This window comes from Oikopleura dioica, chromosome PAR, assembly GCF_907165135.1.
Source record: "Oikopleura dioica chromosome PAR, OKI2018_I68_1.0, whole genome shotgun sequence".
In the NCBI taxonomy this organism is placed as follows: domain Eukaryota; kingdom Metazoa; phylum Chordata; class Appendicularia; order Copelata; family Oikopleuridae; genus Oikopleura; species Oikopleura dioica.
This window is the reverse complement of record NC_137293.1, coordinates 2,462,189-2,481,144: the sequence shown is the minus strand read 5'-3', so window position 1 is coordinate 2,481,144 and position 18,956 is coordinate 2,462,189. Positions and strand designations below refer to the sequence as shown.

Here is an 18,956-nt window from a genome sequence, read left to right as displayed (position 1 = left end):
ATTTCGGAATCCTCTCGTAAAATCTCAAGAAAGAGGATTGATACTTTAACAAAATGAGAAGAGATTAAAAAATTAAAGAAACATGGAGAAAATAATAGAACAGGCGGCTTTCATGGAGGCCAGGAAGGAGCGGTTTCGGATACGTAGAAACGACAAAGTTAAAATCAAGGGTTGAAATTTTGAGGGCGTTTCTAGAACAATCAAGGGATGGTTAATGTTTTTACGGATTGGGGTCAGTTTGAATTTGGACTGAATTCGAGGCGGAAGCACGTGAGTATTTACGCTTTTTTGCTCAAAGGGGCATTTTTATTCAATAAATTCTTGAATTAATTCGGAAAAATTTTCTTTCATATGAGTTATCAAAATCAAAACTGCACCATTTTAGCACCAAATCAAGTCAGTCCAAACACAAAAAATGGAGCCCGACAAGGACTGTCTCCCGTCGCCTTCGTTAGGTTTCTAAGATTAGTTATTTTTTTCTCGTTTTCAATGCAATAATTTGTTATTTACCGAATTTTAAACACTTTTTTTCTTAAAAATCTGGAACCGAAAAATCAGGCAGGCAAAAAGTTGCCGATCAATCCGCGCGAAAAGATCACCTTTGAAGCCGTTATGAAGCGCCACGATGAAGGAATGGGTTGCTCTCTTTTTTAACTTGAAATTTCCTTATTGAAAAATGATTGTCAACCTTGTAAAAGCGAAAAATCTCCCAATTGCCAAGAAGAAATTCACTAGTCGTTCTCAAGCGATGACGACGAAGTTGGACAAAATAATCCTCGAAAAGGCGATGGAAGAGAGAGAAGAAGGTAAGCTCAACAAAAACCATTTTTAAAAAGTGAGAATTTTCGACGGTTTCTAGAACATCCTCAAGGATGAAAATGTTTTCCAATTTTCAACCTCTTTGATTCAGTTCTGCCGTGCGCATTTCTTGGAAGGTAGGTTTTGCGGTTTTGATAGATTTCATGGTAAAAACGGTTTTTGATAGAAGTCGCGACTATTTTGCCATCTTCCGCATTTTTTGCCAATTTTACATGGCAAGCAAAGATAAAACCACGACCTTCTCACCTCTGAACGACAAATCTTTACTGGAATTGAGATAGTTTGTACAATAAAATACCTAGTAGTAGCTGCTGAAAATCAAGAGTCCCCCTGCGGCTTCGAGTTTGAGAATACCCATTAGTAAGCCGGACAAAACGAGGCTTACCGTTTTCTTTTACTCGAAGCCGCAAGTGGCTTCTCGATTTTGAGCCGAACTAGATAGTCTATCTCAATACCGGTGAAATTTGTTGGTCGAAAATGAGAATAATGTCACTTTTTTCATTGAATCATTTCAGCTCTCGAAGAAATCGAAGCACAGGGCGGTGACTCAGATAACAAGCCTGAGTTGCCGGAAACAATGATGTCAAAGATGCGCCAAACGCGACTCAACTACATCAAACTGGAAGATGCTGTCAACGCGGCCGACCTGGAACCCGTCGAGCGAGGAATGATCGAAATCGGCCTCGGGCGAGTGGCCAGACGACTTCCCAAAAGCCTAAAGAACTCGACGACTGATGCGCCCGCGCTGATCGAGGACACTTTGGATGAGGCCAAAGAAGTTGCTTTTGGATCGCTTCGAGCCTGGAGAGTCAAGGTAAAAGAAAAAAATTCCATCAACTCTAGTAGAAGTTCAAATTTAAGGATATAGCCTGTAAAATTCAACTTTCGTAGCGGCTAAACGGGAGGTCGGATCTTTTCATTTCAAGTACAATCCTACCTAAAAATGGACGGAAAATTCAATTTTGGTACTTTTTTAAAAATTTTCACTTGAATTTTTCTCTCTAGAGCGATTTGAAATCTTACGATCGCGATTCCTCGAAAGTTTTTCACTAAATCGGTCGAGTTTTTTCGATAGGTAGGTTCTTTAGACCTTTATCTACAAAATTGACGGTTTAGTTTTCTCTAAGTCCGAAAGAAACCGATTTTACAGCCATTTCCATGAGGCTAACTCAGCGCGCAGAAGCTATGAAAAGTGCTGCGCTCGGCGCTCGCTCTCTCGCCTCCTTTTTTCCGGGAGAGCGTGCGTGTTTTTGCTAGCGCTCTGATTGGCTACACGCGATAAAGCGCGCAGGGAAGAAAAGCAAGAGCAAGAAAGAGGATAATACTAGAATGAAAATTTGATCGAGTTTGAGAATTTTATTCCCTCAATTTTCTAGCTAAGCATCATGACAACAGAGAACACGGTTTAGTTTTAGCGAATTAATGGAAAAATTTTGAGAAATCGCGATCGTAAGATTTCGAGTCGCTCTAGAGAGAAAAATTTAGGTGAAAATTTTAAAAAATATACCAGAATTGAGTTTTTCGTGCATTTTTAGGTAGGATTGCTTTTGAAATGAAAAAGATCCGACCTCGCGTTTAGCCGCTACGAAAGTTGAATTTTACAGGCTATATCCTTAAGAGTTGAAGTCTTCAACGAAAGATAATCCACATTAGAGCTATTTTCTGAGAAGCCAGATTCTCGATGAAAAGTTCTCAGTGAGAACTTCTCACTGGCGCGACTGGCCAATAAGAGTCGCCCGCTCCGTCGTTGAAATTCTCGAAGTTGAACTTTTATCTTTTCTTTTCCGAACTGAGCGAATTCTAGAAAAGAGTGCTTTTTTTCTCTGTTTCACTTGTCGTCCCAAGTTGGGACACTCCACTTTTACGATTTATATTTTCTTTTTGCTAAAATTTCATTATTTCTCGATTTCTGTAGCCTTTGTGCTGTTTAGAAATAATAATTTCATCGATTCTTCGAACTCCGCTCATCAATTTTCAGAACACTTTGACGGTCTCCCCCCGAGTGGACATTCTTCCCAAAGATGGAGTCACCTGTCCGATGGAGTTTCCCGAAGACAAGCCGGAAAACCGCCCAGCCCGGAAGCCAATGCCGTCGAAGTCGTGCCGAATGGGAAAGGCAAAGTTCAAGAAGACTCGAGCCCAACTCAAGAACAAGTTGTGGATCATGCGCCCCTGCATGCAGGACACTCTTCAGCTTTGCTACAACCACTTTAGCAGTAAGTCAACCACTCTAGAACTGAACCTAAGCTCTTCGTCTATCAATCTCTCTTTTAGCCCAAGACCTGATCGATTTGAAACGACTCGCTGCTGATTGGGGCCAGCCTATCTCGCAGCTCCTCTTGAACGTCAAATTCGAGCTTCAAAAAGAAGAGAATATTCTCCAAAATCGCTGGATTCCCAAACTCGTCGCCATCTTCGCTACCCCACAAGTCGCGCCAGAATACGAAACCGAGGATGGATTCAGAAAGACCGCAAAGACAGTCATTGAACAGCAGTTTCAACGACTCAAGGAGAAGACGCTTCTTTCATGGGCAGATCTTTTCGACCAGGCGCAGCCGCCGCAGTTCGAGATGCGAATCACCCTTGAAAACAAGTTGGAATTCTACCCATCTTTCAAGATGCTTGAAGAAAGCGCAGTTGAAATCATCGACCGAATCTCAAACTCCCTCGCTACCATCCCACTCATCGACGAGCAAATCGTTGCTGACGATGGACAAGGCAGTGTTCACTATAATACCGCTCTTCCTTCCACCGTCGTCGATCCCATCATCAAGCGTGTGAAGCTCAAGCTCGCAAAGCTCTTCAAGTCCACCCAGGCAGAGCTGGACAAGTACAACGAAAAGTACGCGCACCTGATCGACGGAACAGACGAAGAAGAAGTCAAAGCCTTCTTGCGCACCGATTTCACCTTCGCCGAGGCGACCGCTAAGGTCAACAAGTTCCGAAAACTTGTCAAGGAGATCTACGAAATCCCCTGTCTCAACTTCTTCGAAGTCACGAAACTCGACTACGAAGAAGCGAAGCATGGTCTTATCGCTGCTGCTCGCGGACACGCTGAAACGATCGTCAACAAACTGGCCTCGAAACACCGACACGAGGTCGAACGAGTCATCAAAGAATTCGAAGTGATCAAGGACCGTGCCGAGCGAGAGCCAGAAGATACCGAAGAACTCGTCAAAATCCAGGATTACATCAAGGAAATCAAGGAAACCAAGCTCAAGAACATCGATGATCAGCTCATGTCGATGCTGGATCGATTCTTGTTCATGATGGACGTGCACTTCTTCCCCGAAGGAGATCTTCTCCGAACCGCGATCGCCTTCACCTGGCCAACGAACATCGAGCCGGTTTTCGCCGCGAACTCGCTGCTCATCGAAAAGTCGCAGAACGAGAAACAGAGCGCGCTCAAAGAGCGAAGAGAAAAACTCGTCGCGGATATCGAATCCGAGCGAGAACGAATCGCCGATTTGGAAAACTGCGGCGATCCAGAACACATCCACCAGTACGTCAAAGATTGCCAGGGCATCTCACGACGCATTGCCCAAGCAAACGCCAATGTCGAAGCGATCAATCGAGAAGAAGAACTCTTCCAGTGGGAGCAAACGACATATCCTGCGCTGGAATTGCTCTCCAAAGAGCTGGAACCCTACCAGGTCATGTACAACAACGTTGCAAACTGGCAGAAGCAGCAGAAAAAGTGGTTCGACGGCGAATTCCTTGCCTTGGAAGCCGAAAAAATCTCCAACGAAATCGACGACATGTTCCGAGAAACCTACAAATCAAACAAGCTCTTCGAAAAGCGCGCCGGCGGCGATCAAAAGCAGCCCAAAGGCAAGACGGCCAAGGGCAAAGGTGCCCCAGTCAACATTCTCGTCAAGCTCACGTCTGGTACAATGGACGATATCAAGAATTTCAAGGAACATGTTCCTATGATTGCGACGCTCTGCAATCCTGGCATCCGGGAGCGACATTGGAAACAAATGTCTGACATTTGTGGCTTTGATTTGACTCCTGATGCTGGAACGAGTCTGAGGAAGATTCTCAAGATGGGACTTGAAGGATACATGGAGCAGTTCGAGAGCATCTCCGGCGCAGCTACGAAGGAACATTCGCTCGAAAAGGCGATGTACAAGATGATGGAAGAATGGGAGCCGATCCAGTTCAACTTGGTCGAGTACAGAGACGGCATCTGCATCCTCGCCAGTACGGACGAAATCCAAACGATGCTGGACGATCAAATTGTCAAGACACAAACGATGCGCGGATCCCCGTTCATTAAACCGATTGAAAGCGAGATTAAAGACTGGGAAGAGCGACTGTTGAGAATTCAGGACACTCTGGATGAATGGCTCAAGGTGCAGTCTCAGTGGCTGTATTTGGAACCGATTTTCTCCTCGGAGGATATTATGGCGCAGATGCCTGAGGAAGGAAGAATGTTCAAACAAGTCGATACGAATTGGAGAGAAGTTATGACTGCAACGAAGAACGACCCAAGTGTAAGTCTTTTCGTACATAACTTTCAAGCTAAGAAACTAAAATACCAAATTCTTATAACAGGTTTTTTTTAAGACAGCTCCTCAACTGTGGAGCGATTTTGAATACCTTGGAGTCAAGATTTTTTTATTCATTCTTTTGTATCTTGTTATAGAAGGTCTGTAGTGTGTTAAATAAGGATTTGGTGTCAACACCATCACTGGTGGTGGAGTAATCAGATAGTCAAAAATACACTAAAATCATAGGAAAAATTGGCGATGACGTCATTACTCCACCACCAACATTTGTACTGACACCAGAAAACATCAGAAAAACTTTATACTGATGTGAGGAAGACGTCTGCGCGATAAGAACATAAGTTTATTGTTTTTTACCACTTTTCAATTTTTGGGTGCCGACGACAAAAGATGCAGCATTACGGAATGATGACGTCATTGCACCACCACCGATTAAGATGAACACACCAAAAGCTTATTTAACACACTATGGAGCCTCCCCTACATGATGCAAAAGAGATAATTGAAATATCTCCATTCAAAGATACTGAAAACCGCTCCACAGTTGAGGAGCTGTCTTAAAAAAAACCTGTTTATACGAAAGTTCTGAAAATATAATTATTAATTTAATAATTAATAATTTTAAAAATAGGTTCTCGTTGCCAACGACATTCCTAACTTGCTGAATACTCTGCGAGAATGCGTTTCGCTCCTAGAAAGTATAATGAGAGGGCTGAATGCCTATCTCGAGAAGAAGCGGCTTTACTTTTCAAGGTATTTTAGACAATGTCGTACATAAAGTCATGCATCTTTTTAATTGCAAGCAGATTTTTTGAATCGTATAAGCCCGTTTATATTGTTTTACCCGAAGAAGCATTTTCAGCAACGCAATATTTTGATAACCTTAACAACTGTCGTTGAGTTTTTATCTTTCAGGTCGTCGCTGTTGGTGGAGATTCAACCTTCTTGAACAAGATGGTTCAGTCAAATGATCTTTTAGATAAGATTATGAAAGGTCTCAACGCATATTTGGAAAAGAAACGATTGTTCTTCCCCAGGCAAGCAGCACTCTTCATTTATCAATTATTATTTTTGTCCTTTTCCGCAGGAATTCATCAATTAGCAAATCAGTTATCTGCAGAGCAAGTTATAAATATTTTAATTCAGTAACAGGCCGCCGGCTTTAGCAAAATTTCGCAGAAATAACAATTTATTAAGCTTATTAATTAAATTTAACTTTAGATTTTTCTTCCTTTCAAACGACGAAATGTTGGAAATTCTTTCCGAAACAAAAGACCCGACTCGCGTGCAGCCTCACTTGAAAAAGTGCTTCGAAGGTATCGCCAAGCTCGAATTCCTGCCCAACCTGGATATCAAGTCAATGATTTCATCCGAAGGCGAATCCGTCGGTCTTTCCACCCTTATTTCCACTTCTGATGCTCGTGGTTCCGTCGAAAAGTGGCTCCTCCAAGTCGAAGAAGTCATGATCATCTCTGTTCGTCACGTGTTCATCCTCGCCAAGGACGATTACGTCAAGAAAGCGCGAAATCAGTGGGTCAAGGAATGGCCTGGTCAGATCGTTCTCGGTGTCACCCAAATGTTCTGGACTTCCGAAGTCCAGGAATCGATCGACAACGAAGGAAACCAAGGTCTCAAGAACTATTCAAAGAAATTGACCTCCGATTTGATGGACATTGTCGAACTCGTCCGAGGCAAGCTCACTCGACAAACTCGAACAACTCTTGGTGCTCTCGTCACCCTCGACGTCCACGCTCGTGATGTCGTCGACGACATGGCCAGCCAAGGCGTCGAGCTGTCGACCGATTTCAACTGGCTGGCTCAACTCCGTTACTACTGGCAGAACGATCAGGTCCGGGCCCATATCATCAACGCCGACGTCAAGTACGCTTACGAATACCTCGGAAACTCCTTCCGACTCGTCATCACGCCCCTTACTGATCGTTGTTACCGAACCCTTGTCGGCGCTTTCTACCTCAACTTGGGTGGTGCTCCTGAAGGTCCCGCCGGTACCGGTAAAACTGAGACAACCAAGGATTTGGCCAAGGCCCTCGCCGTCCAGTGTGTTGTCTTCAACTGTTCCGATGGTCTCGATTACCTCGCTATGGGTAAATTCTTCAAGGGTCTTGCCTCTGCTGGTGCTTGGGCGTGCTTTGATGAGTTCAACCGTATCGAACTTGAAGTCTTGTCCGTCATCGCGCAGCAGATGTTGTGCATCCAGCGCGCCGTCCAGAACGATGTTAAGACCTTTGACTTCGAAGGCACCGAACTGACACTCAATCCTAACTGCTTCGTCGCCATCACTATGAACCCTGGTTACGCTGGTCGATCCGAGCTGCCCGATAACTTGAAGGTTCTTTTCCGAACCGTCGCTATGATGGTTCCCGACTACGCCCTCATTTCGGAGATTTCGCTCTACTCATGCGGTTTCCTCAATGCCAAGCCCTTGTCCGTCAAGATCGTGATGACATACCGACTTTGTTCCGAACAGCTGTCCTCACAGTTCCATTACGATTACGGTATGCGAGCCGTCAAGGCCGTCCTGGTCTCCTGTGGTAACTTGAAGCTCCAGTTCCCAGATGAAAACGAAGATATCCTGACTCTCCGATCGATTATCGATGTTAACTTGCCAAAATTCTTGTCGCACGATATTCCCCTCTTCCACGGTATCACTTCGGATTTGTTCCCCGGTATCAAGCTCCCCGAAGCCGACTACAAAGTCTTCCTCGAAACTGCACACGCTGTTTGCGCCGACTTTGGCATCCAGCCCGTCCCTGCCTTCCTCGAGAAGCTGATCCAGACTTACGAAATGATGGTCGTTCGTCACGGTTTTATGTTGGTTGGTGACCCATTTTCCGGAAAAACTCAATGCCTCCACGTCTTGGCTGAAATGTCGAACAGGATGAATGAGATCCAACACGAACAGGCCGGTAACTTGGTCGAAAAAGTCAAGTACAAAACTGTGAACCCTAAAGCTATCACCATGGGACAGCTTTTCGGTCAATTCGATCCCGTTTCTCACGAATGGTCCGATGGAAACGTCGCCACAATCTTCCGACAGTTCGCTTCCACGCCAACTAGCGATCGAAAGTGGGTCCTTTTCGACGGTCCCATTGATACCCTTTGGATTGAGTCTATGAACACCGTACTCGATGATAACAAAAAACTGTGTCTCATGTCTGGTGAGATTATCCAATGTACTCCCGAGATGTCGCTCATTTTCGAAACCCAAGATCTTTCGCAAGCCTCTCCCGCCACTGTCTCCCGATGTGGTATGATTTACATGGAGCCTCGATCCATCGGTTGGCGACCAATGTTCAAATCCTGGCTTTTGACCCTCCCAGAAGTGATTCAAGAGCACAGCGAGCTTATTAATGGCCTTTTCGAATGGTTCATCGATCCATCCTTGGAATTCTTGCGAAAGAAGTGCAAGGAAGTCCTCGTCACCACTGACATGCAGCAGGTCCGATCGCTCATGTACATGTTCGAGATGCACCTCGACGCTGAAGTCTGTGCCCAAGACAACGCCAAGAAAAACATGAAATCCTGGATTCACGGTGTTTTCATCTTCTCTCTTATCTGGTCAATCGCTGCTTCTTGCGATTTGGACTCGCGAGCCAAGTTCTCTGATTTCATTCTCACCATGCAGAAGGGCAAACATGAGGACTACCCACCACCAGAAGGCATCACCAAGATCGAGAACCCTGTTTCCGATTACGTCTACGACACCTATTTCAAGATTGAAGGAATGGGCTCTTGGACTAGCTGGAACAAACTCCTTCAGGGAAAGAGCGGCGTCGACATCCGACCAGGCGACAATCTTCAGAACGTCATCGTCCCAACGATGGACACTGCTCGAACTCATTACTTGATCCACGTCTGTGTCATGCACGATCGACCAGTTCTCTTCTGTGGGCCAACTGGTACCGGTAAATCTGCTTACGTCAAGGGCAAACTCATGACTGGCATCCCCGAAGATAAGTTTGTCACAAACTTTATTAACTTCTCCGCCAAAACCACCGCTCAGCAAACCCAGAATTTGATCATGAGTCGGTTGGACAAGCGAAGAAAAGGTGTGTACGGTCCTCCAGCTCAAAAGAAGGCCATCATCTTTGTCGATGATTTGAACATGCCTACCCGAGAAATCTACGGCGCACAGCCTCCTATTGAATTGATGAGACAGTACTTGGATCATCACCAGTGGTACGATCTTCAAGATACTTCTCCTATCGGTCTCCAGGATATTCTCTTCATGGGCGCAATGGGTCCACCCGGTGGTTCCCGACAGGTCGTCACCCAGCGATTCCTCCGTCACTTTAATTTGATCACCATGTTGCCATTCTCAGATGACACTATGTCGAAGATCTTCGGCACGATCATGGATGGCTACTTCAGCGCTAACAACTTCTCCGGCGACATCAAGGGCGTCACCAAGCCAATCGTCGAAGCCACGACTTTTATCTACAAACAGGCAATGGAAAACCTTCTCCCCACACCGGCCAAGTCACATTACATCTTCAACTTGCGAGATTTCTCCCGTGTCATTATGGGTTGTCTCGTTGTGAAGAAAGATACTGTGCCAGACAAAGACTACATGACTCGACTCTTCGTTCACGAAATCTTCCGAGTCTTCTACGATCGACTTGTCGATGATTCTGACGGTGCCTGGCTCTTCAAACTGCTGAAGGAAGTCACAAAGACTTACTTCTCAAAAGACTTCGATAAAGTCTTCACTCACTTGAAACAGGGTGGTCGACCAGTTTCTGAAGAAGATTGTCGATCGCTCATTTTCGGTGATTACATGGAACTCGGCGCTGAAGGCGACGATCGTCTTTACAAAGAAATCACTTCGCTCACGGAATTCCAGGAAGTCGTCCAGACATCGATTGAAGAGTACAACGCTGTTAACAAGGCTCCGCTCTCCCTCGTAATCTTCAGATACGTGCTCGAGCATCTTTCTCGAATCTGTCGAGTCCTGAAGTCTCCTGGTGGAAATGCCCTCCTTGTTGGTGTCGGTGGTTCCGGTCGACAGTCTCTCACCCGCCTTGCTGGCTTCATGGCTGGCATGAGCACCTTCCAGCCTGAAATTTCGAAGACCTACGGTGTCCCAGAGTGGCGAGATGATATCAAAGCTCTGCTCAAGAACGCTGGTGGTCTTGGTAAGAAAATGATCTTCCTCATCACTGATTCGCAGATCAAAGAAGAGTCTTTCCTCGAAGACATCGATTCTCTTCTTAACACCGGTGAAGTTGCCAATCTCTACGCAGCTGATGAGAAGCAAGAACTCATCGAACTCGTCCGACCAGTTATCGCCCAGCGATTTGGAAAAGATGCTGATCTTTCTCCACTTGAAATGTTTAACTTCTTCGTCCAGCGATGCAAGGAAAATCTCCATATTATCATCGCTTTCTCGCCGATTGGTGATGCCTTCAGAGAGCGTCTTCGACAGTTCCCCTCCCTTATCAACTGTTGTACTATCGATTGGTTCAAGGCCTGGCCCGAAGAAGCCCTCGAGCGAGTCGCCAACCACTTCCTCGAAGAAGTTGAGCTCTCCGCTCACGAGCGAAAAGAAATCATCCCGATTTGCAAGCACTTCCACGTCTCTGCTCGAGAACTGTCACATGACTATCTCCGCGAACTTGGTCGACACAACTATGTGACTCCAATCTCGTATTTGGAATTGATCGCTTCTTTCAAGAATCTTCTTGGAAACCAGCGAGATATTGTCCTTAAGGCTCGAAATCGATACGTCGTCGGTCTCGAAAAACTCGCTTTTGCAGAAGAGCAGGTCGCTACTATGCAGAAAGAGCTTGAAGATCTCCAGCCGCAGCTCGTCATCGCTTCGAAAGAAAACGCTGAGCTTATGGAAGTCATCACAGTTGAAACCGCTGAGGTAGAGGCAAAGACTGTTGTTGTCTTGAAAGATGAAGCCGAGGCGAACGCTGAGGCGCAAAAATCCGCTGCGATGAAACAGGAATGTGAGGAAGAGCTTGCTGAAGCTATCCCCGCACTTGAATCCGCCCTGAAAGCCCTCGACACTATTAAACCAGCTGATATTGGTGTCATCAAGACTATGTCCAATCCACCCGCTGGTGTCAAGCTTGTCATGGAAGGTGTGTGTATTATGTTGGAAGTGAAACCCGACAAGATCAACGATCCAAACGGTGGTACCAAGAAGGTCAACGATTACTGGGGCCCCTCGAAGAAGCTTCTTTCCGATCTTGGTTTCCTCGCCCGACTCAAATCTTACGATAAGGACAACATTCCCGAAGCCGTCATGAAGAAAATCCGAGCCGACTACAAGCCCAATCCTGATTTCACCCCAGAGAACGCCAAGAAATCCTCATCAGCCGCTGAGGGTCTCTGTAAGTGGGTACTGGCTATGGAAATCTACGATCGAGTTGCCAAGGTCGTCGCTCCCAAAAAGGCCGCTCTCGCCGTCGCCGAAGCTTCTCTCAAGGAAACCATGGCTCTTCTTGCTACCAAGCAGGCTGAACTCAAGGAGGTCCAGGACCGACTTGCCAAGCTTAACGCTGATTTCCAGGCTGCTACTGACAAGAAACAGCAGCTCGAATTCCAGGTCGATCTTTGTGAAAAGAAACTCATCCGAGCCAACAAGCTTATTGGCGGTCTCGGTGGTGAAAAGACTCGATGGGGTGAAGCAGCTGAACGACTCCAGCAGCAGTACGACAATCTCACTGGTGATGTCCTCATTTCTTCCGGTGTTGTCGCCTATCTTGGTCCATTCGTCGCTTCTTTCCGAACACGAATCATCGCCAACTGGTCGAACGAGTGTACTCAGCGTAATATCACATGCTCGAAAGAGTTCTCCGTCTCTAACGTTCTCGGTGACCCAATCAAGATCCGAGAAAATAACATCAATGGCTTGCCCACTGATAGCTTCTCCTGCGACAATGGTGTCATCATTGACAACTCCCGTCGATGGCCACTCTTGATCGATCCTCAGGGACAGGCTAACAAGTGGATCCGAAATATGGAGAAGGAAAACGGTATCGAAATCATCAAACTTACCGACGGAAACTTCATGCGAACGCTTGAAAACTCTATCCAATTCGGTACGCCCGTTCTCCTTGAAAACGTTGGTGAAGAACTCGATCCTTCGCTCGAGCCTTTGCTCTTGAAGCAAGTTTTCCGACAAGCTGGTGTTGATATGATCAAACTTGGTGAGTCCGTCATTGAGTACTCCTCCGAGTTCAAGTTTTACATCACAACAAAGCTTCGAAATCCTCACTATCTCCCTGAGCTTGCCACGAAAGTCTCCCTTCTGAACTTCATGATCACTCCCGATGGTCTTGAAGATCAGCTTCTCGGTATCGTCGTCGCGAAAGAACGACCTGAGCTCGAAGAAGAGCGACAGCAGCTCATTCTTCAATCTGCTGCAAATAAAAAGGCGCTGAAAGAAATTGAGGACAAAATTCTGTACACTCTTTCTGCTTCAGAAGGAAACATTCTCGAAGATGAAGGTGCCATCGCCGTCCTCGACGAAGCCAAGGTCATTTCTAACGAAATCGAAAAGAAACAGAAGATCGCCGAAGAAACCGAAGTTAAGATCAAGGAATCTCGAGAAGGATACCGACCAGTGGCCTTCCACTCGTCCGTTCTCTTCTTCTCACTCACCGAGTTGCCCAACATCGATCCTATGTACCAGTACTCACTTGAATGGTTCGTAAATCTCTATGTTCGAGCCATCAAAGATTCTAACAAGACCAAGAACTTGGAGAAGCGTCTTCGCTACCTCAAGGACTTCTTCACTTACAGTTTGTACTGTAACGTCTGCCGATCGCTTTTCGAAAAGGACAAACTTCTTTTCTCCTTCATTCTCTGCACTAACATCCTCAAGTCAAAGAATGAACTCACCAACGAAGAGCTTATGTTCTTCCTCACTGGCGGTGTCGGTTTGGAAAACACCAAGGCCAATCCGTCCTCCGGCTGGCTCTCCGACAAGAGCTGGGACGAAATCTGCCGTATGTCTGATTTGTCTCAGTTTACTGGCTTCCTAAGCTCGTTCACATCCGATTGTGAGTCATGGAAGGCCGTTTACGATTCCGCTACTCCCTTCAATGTCGAGTACCCCGCGCCCTGGAATGAGAAACTCACCCCAATGCAGAAAATGATCATCGTTCGATGTCTCCGACCTGACAAGGCCATTCCCGCCATGTCAAAGTTCATCAGCGAAAAGCTCGGAAACATCTTTGTCTCCCCACCACCTTTCGATCTGCACGGATCTTTCAACGATTCCTCTTGCGATTCACCAATTGTTTTCGTTCTTTCCCCTGGTGCCGATCCTATGGCGGCTCTACTCAAATTTGCCTCCCAAATGTCCATGGATGGAGATAAATTCGGCGCTATCTCGCTTGGTCAGGGACAGGGTCCAATTGCCATGCGAATGATCAAGGCTGCGATGGAGAATGGCTCCTGGGTCTGTCTTCAGAACTGTCACTTGGCAGTCTCATGGATGCCCGCGATGGAGCGTCTTTGCGAAGAGATGAACCCCGAGAACATTCACCCCGATTTCCGACTCTGGCTTACTTCTTACCCATCCGACAAATTCCCCGTTTCGGTCCTTCAGAACTCCGTCAAAATGACAAATGAGCCTCCCACTGGTCTCAAGAACAACATTCTCGCTTCTTACCTGGCCGATCCAATCTCTGATCCTGTTTTCTTTGCTGGTGTTGCCGAAGAAAAACAATCCGCCTTCACCCGACTGCTTTTCTCTCTTTGTTTCTTCCACGCTCTTGTCCAGGAGCGAAGAAAGTTTGGTCCAATCGGTTGGAATATCGCCTATGGATTCAACGAGTCTGATATGCGAATTTCTGTGCGTCAGCTGCAGATCTTCATGAATCAGTACGAAGAAATTCCATACGAGGCGATTACTTACCTCACAGGTGAGTGTAACTACGGTGGTCGAGTTACTGACGACAAGGATCGAAGATTGCTGATGGATCTCCTCCGAATCTTCTACTCCCGCGAAGTCGTTCACCAGAACCAGCACAAGCTCTGTCCTTCCGGTCTCTTCCACATTCCACCAGATGGCGACTACGATCACTACCTCGAGTTCATCCGAACGATTCCCGAGCAAGTTCCCGAGATCTTCGGAATGCACGACAACGTCAACATCACCAAGGAATTGCAAGAAACGAAGATGGTCTTTGACTCGATTCTCCTCACCACTGGTGCTACTGCTGGCGGTGGAGGCGGCGGTGGCTCGGACGAAGCCCTCAGCGATATCGTCAACGATATCCTCGGCAAACTGCCGGCCGATTTCGACTTGGACGCGGCAATGAAGCGATTCCCCGTCGAGTACAACGAGTCCATGAACACTGTCCTCGTCCAAGAAATGGAGCGATTCAACAACTTGCTCCGCACCATCCGAATCTCCCTCATCAACATGAAGAAAGCCATCGCCGGTTTCATTGTCATGAACGCCGAGTTAGAAAATATCGCCCGAGCTCTGCTCATTGGTAAAGTCCCCGATGCTTGGATGAAACGATCCTATCCCTCGCTCAAGCCTCTTGCTGGATACATCACCGATTTCCTCGCCAGGTAAACTTTTTTCTCTTCGAAAATCAAGCTCAAGAATTGTTTTTCAGATTGAACTTCTTCCAAGAATGGTACGAAAACGGCAAGCCAACTGTCTTCTGGCTCTCTGGTTTCTACTTCACTCAGGTAAAATAATAATTCTCAAAATATATCCTCATCCCTTTTCAAGGCTTTCTTGACTGGTGCAAGACAGAACTTTGCCCGACGATACACCATCCCTATCGACGCCGTCGAGTTCGACTTTGAAGTCCTTCCAAAGGACACAGCCGACCTGCCGGGAGGTTTGCCAAAAAAGCATGACTACCAAAATCACGAAAATCATTTTTTAAGAATAAGAAATTATCTTTCTTATTTCGTTCTCATCAAATCGCATGATTCTCAATTGATTCAATTTCAAAATCATGATTCTTTGAAATTTTAGAAATTTTCACCCTTCTTGATTATTTTTTTTTTGTTTTTTGAAAGTTGCTAAATTAAAATTTCCGAAAAACAGGATTCCCAAAACAGTTCTGGTCAAACCCCCTTCCACAGCCAGACGATGGTGTCTACTGCGCCGGTGTTTACCTCGAAGGAGCCCGATGGGACCGTGAGCGCGGATCTCTGGTCGAATCCCATCACAAGATCCTTTTCGAATCGATGCCCATCATTTGGTTCAAGCCGATGAAGAAGGTCGAGATTTCCATGGACGGATGCTACGAGTGCCCGACTTACAAGACATCAGAACGAAAGGTGAGATTTAAACTACCGCTGCTTTTTATAATCATCAACTTTAGGGTACCCTCTCCACGACCGGTCACTCTACCAACTTCGTCCTCTTCCTCAAGCTCAAATCAGGTAACTCGTAATCCAATACGACTCCCCCTTAACCGTTTCTTCTTTTCAGACCTCCCTCAAGCTCACTGGGTCAAACGAGGTGTCTGCGCACTCTGCTCGCTGGACGACTAAAAGAAAGAAGCTTCTCGCTTCTAAATTTTATTTTTATACTCAACAAATTATATTTGTATAAAAAAATCTATTTTATTTAATGCAACATTTCTCTGCTGCATCTTGTAAATTATAAATATATATATCAAAATAATAAAATAATTAAATAAAAAGATTTTTAAGTCAGTATTCGTCTTGTCGAATCCTGACTATGCTTGCATTTACTATCCCTTTCTTGAATAATTTTCTTAATTTTTATTTGCAGAAATATCAGAAATGGCAGTAAAGTTTGAAAAATTAGAGTCGAGCAGGTTTCTTCGTCTTTCGAATCGCATTTGGTGCTTTTCCTTGATTCGGCTTTTTCTTGTTGATTTTCTTCGCTCGCTTCTTTTGAGGAGCCTGAGCTGATGGTTCGTCAGCTTCTCCAAAAAGCTTGATGAGTTCTTCGTCAGTGAGAGGTTTCTTCGGCTTTGATGACAGCTTGATTTTCTTTGGCACTTCCAGTTTTCGCTTCAGTTCGGCGCGGGCGAGGTTGATCGCTAATTTTTCGACTTCTTGATCGTGATCTTCGTTCATGAGGTTCAAAATCGCGTCCGCTTGAGCAGTTGTCAGAGCACCATTTTTAAGAAAAGCTTCTTCAAGAAAACCGGTGTCGTAGAAAGTGTGGACGACTCGGGAACCGATCTCGGATATGGCAAGGACAGAGACGATTCCAAGACCGGGGACGACAGTTTTGCCGAGGTTGGAATATTGAAGTTTGCATCTGCCGAATTTCGTTTGAAATGGAGTTCCTTTGCAGTTGATGCACATTGTTGGTGATTTTTAAATTTCTATTTGTTCTGAATGAAAAATCTCAGTCGACCACTTATATGAGGATTGAGAAAAGGTGGCGCAAGAACAACAGCTGTAATCAATCATGATTCATGATGAAAGAACTCATTTCCTCCAGATGATAAGTTTGAGATGCGTTCTATGATAAGAAAGATAGCAACTTATTGAACATAAAAGATCAAAGATTAGTCAAAGAGGAAGCTAGATTTTCATTTTTTGATTATTTTTGAAAGATAGAGTAAAGAATTAGTTTTTCAAAATGTTAGTCGACGGATGTTATAAATCTAGCACGGAAACAAAGCCACAGAAAGACAGTAAGCAGACAATAAGACTCTGCTTATCGCAATCAATCCCCATCACTTGTTGTTTAAACTTTCGAGAAAGCAAGCTGGTTCTAGCTTTGAAATCACCATCTTTCAACAAGTAAAGACTTCAAAAAATATTCTGAGAGGACACACCTCGTTCAGTCTTCAAAAAAAATAACTAAACAAATTCAAAGATGAAAGATCATTTTGAAAATCTCAGAGAAGTTTTTAGTTATTGGATCATCAAGACATTCGAACTAAACAAAGAAATTTTAAGCCGCTTTATAAATTATAAATTACTAATGCTTCGGTTTAACCAGACTTTATTGTCTCTTATGCTCGCTCCCTAAAGAATAAATCGGCGATTGTCAATAAGGTGATCCAGGAAAAAGTATTTTTATGTCAGAAAAAATAAAACTTGACGCTGGAAATTTCGGTCGTGGGGTCTTTTGCGAATCGTCGATCGAAGAAAATGAGCTTCTCATCAGGTTGACCATATTTCTGTAGCGATATGTTCCCAACCCGTCTATAATAAAGGATGAACTGTATTTCAGTGTGCCTATCAACGCCTTGCTAACGACAAGAAAAGCGCAGCACGTCATCGAGAGCGATAAATCAGTCTCTCAACTCAGTAAATTCTGACCACGTGAAAGGTTCATAACTGAGTTCATTCTAGAAAGATTCTCTCTCAACGGGACGGACCTTCTCGTCGTTGCCATCTATCTTGAGTTTTCAAAGCCCGATTCGAAGTGGAGAGCTTTTTTGGAGTCGATTCCCGATGAGCTCTGGAATCCTTTCATGCTCGAGGATAAGGAGCTCAATTTGCTCACAGCTAAAGTCAGATTACCTTCCAAATGTCTGAAACAAAAGCTGAAAGTAGCATCAAATTTCCTTCATCAAAACAAGTACAGCTACAGCAATTTTCTTTGGCCTTCATAAATTTTTGAAGGAATGAAATCAACAAGGAGACATTAGACTGGTGCTTTTCAGTTATTCTCAGTCGGAGCTTTAGTGGCTCTCCAGAACGATGTAAGGACGAAGGAGGGATGAAGATTGAAGTCGAAAACTCTGCGGATTTCGTCCTTTGTCCAGCTATCGATTTGATAAACCACCACCAGGACTTCAACTGCGAATACAGATGGAATCAACAGAAGACAGCGTTTGAAATCTTCGCCAAAACGAAAATCGCTAAAGGACATGAACTTTTTGTCAACTATGGGACTTCGAAAACAGATTTCGATCTTTACAACTTCTACGGCTTCATTCCCTTCTCCGAGGATTTTCAAGTTGAGCTAGAATTAGCAAGGATCAAGGTAAAAATGGCCCGACATCGGCTCAAAACGGTACTTCGGGCCGATGACTCAAAAAGTCCTCCCGCACCGGGAATCGAACCCGGGCCGCCGGAGTGAGAATCCGGAATCCTAACCCCTAGACCATGCGGGACTAACCAAGCTGCAGAATTTTAATAATATATTGTTCAGAAGACTATCTACGATGATAAAAATATCGACTTTCTTACCTCACAGTAAGATAAATGCTTGTATTTCCATTTTTTCATCCTTCAGGTTGGATATGGTTTTCGCGATGGAAAAGCTAGAATCCCGCGAGTATCTTATCACACGAACAAAATCATCCGCAGACCTGGATCGTCTTTCTAAGCGAATCGCTCAGGTCACCGGAGAGAGTGCATATTCCGTCGTTTTTTCGATCCTCATCGACCGGCACCAGAAAAATGAGGGCAGCATGCTTAGGGTTTTTCACGGAAAGTGGTATATCATTCAATGGGCCTGAAAATTTCAAAATAAGTGTTACTTGAGCTGCTGATTTCAAATATCTGAAAATAATTAAAAATTCTGACCTGGTGGTGGTGCAATAATGATAAGGATGATAAAAAAAGATCTCATCAGTTTTGTTGTTCCGAGTGATATAAATCCGTCTAATTCATCTCAAATACGAAGCTTGACACTTCCGGGAAATTGTTTGTGCAAATCACACGGTGTAATTCGCA

At 45.0% G+C, this 18,956-nt stretch overlaps 2 protein-coding genes and 1 non-coding gene across 7 annotated transcripts; 2 read left to right on the top strand and 1 right to left on the bottom strand.

The window, feature by feature from the left end:
• The first annotated feature begins 173 nt into the window (after window positions 1-173).
• Window positions 174-15,956, top strand: LOC145702852 (dynein axonemal heavy chain 7-like). 5 transcript variants are annotated; one of them, XM_081780141.1, is made up of 14 exons: window positions 174-270; window positions 386-455; window positions 563-631; window positions 699-806; window positions 1,335-1,633; window positions 2,798-3,035; window positions 3,094-5,315; window positions 6,246-6,367; window positions 6,552-14,891; window positions 14,939-15,014; window positions 15,058-15,169; window positions 15,424-15,617; window positions 15,662-15,722; window positions 15,772-15,956. In XM_081780141.1, the coding sequence occupies exons 1-14, from the start codon at window positions 208-210 to the stop codon at window positions 15,831-15,833; spliced, it is 12,036 nt and encodes a 4,011-aa protein (XP_081636267.1). In that variant the 5' UTR covers window positions 174-207; the 3' UTR covers window positions 15,834-15,956. The 5 variants fall into 5 exon arrangements, with proteins under 5 accessions (XP_081636267.1, XP_081636264.1, XP_081636268.1 ...); XM_081780138.1 differs by having other exon boundaries at window positions 15,382-15,617; XM_081780142.1 differs by lacking the exon at window positions 6,246-6,367 and adding an exon at window positions 5,962-6,083.
• A 1,283-nt stretch (window positions 15,957-17,239) lies between these two features.
• LOC145701182 (SET domain-containing protein 4-like) lies at window positions 17,240-18,739 on the top strand. The gene is made up of 6 exons (XM_081778408.1): window positions 17,240-17,436; window positions 17,503-17,579; window positions 17,625-17,853; window positions 17,898-18,261; window positions 18,430-18,473; window positions 18,514-18,739. The coding sequence occupies exons 1-6, from the start codon at window positions 17,348-17,350 to the stop codon at window positions 18,737-18,739; spliced, it is 1,029 nt and encodes a 342-aa protein (XP_081634534.1). The 5' UTR covers window positions 17,240-17,347.
• On the bottom strand, window positions 18,320-18,391 carry TRNAE-CUC (transfer RNA glutamic acid (anticodon CUC)). Its single transcript has one exon. It is a non-coding gene; the product is annotated as a tRNA-Glu (tRNA).
• Window positions 18,740-18,956: the final 217 nt, after the last annotated feature.

Bases quoted from the DNA above. Each gene is read 5' to 3' on its own strand.
- LOC145702852 (XM_081780138.1), top strand. From the start codon at position 208: ATGGTTAATGTTTTTACGGATTGGGGTCAGTTTGAATTTGGACTGAAT. The intron at 5,316-6,245 runs GTAAGTCTTTTC...TTTATCTTTCAG, and splicing joins CAACGAAGAACGACCCAAGT to GTCGTCGCTGTTGGTGGAGA. The intron at 6,368-6,551 runs GCAAGCAGCACT...ATTTAACTTTAG, and splicing joins AAACGATTGTTCTTCCCCAG to ATTTTTCTTCCTTTCAAACG.
- LOC145701182 (XM_081778408.1), top strand. From the start codon at position 17,348: ATGTCAGAAAAAATAAAACTTGACGCTGGAAATTTCGGTCGTGGGGTC. The intron at 17,437-17,502 runs GTTGACCATATT...ACTGTATTTCAG, and splicing joins GAAAATGAGCTTCTCATCAG to TGTGCCTATCAACGCCTTGC. The intron at 18,262-18,429 runs GTAAAAATGGCC...TATATTGTTCAG, and splicing joins TAGAATTAGCAAGGATCAAG to AAGACTATCTACGATGATAA.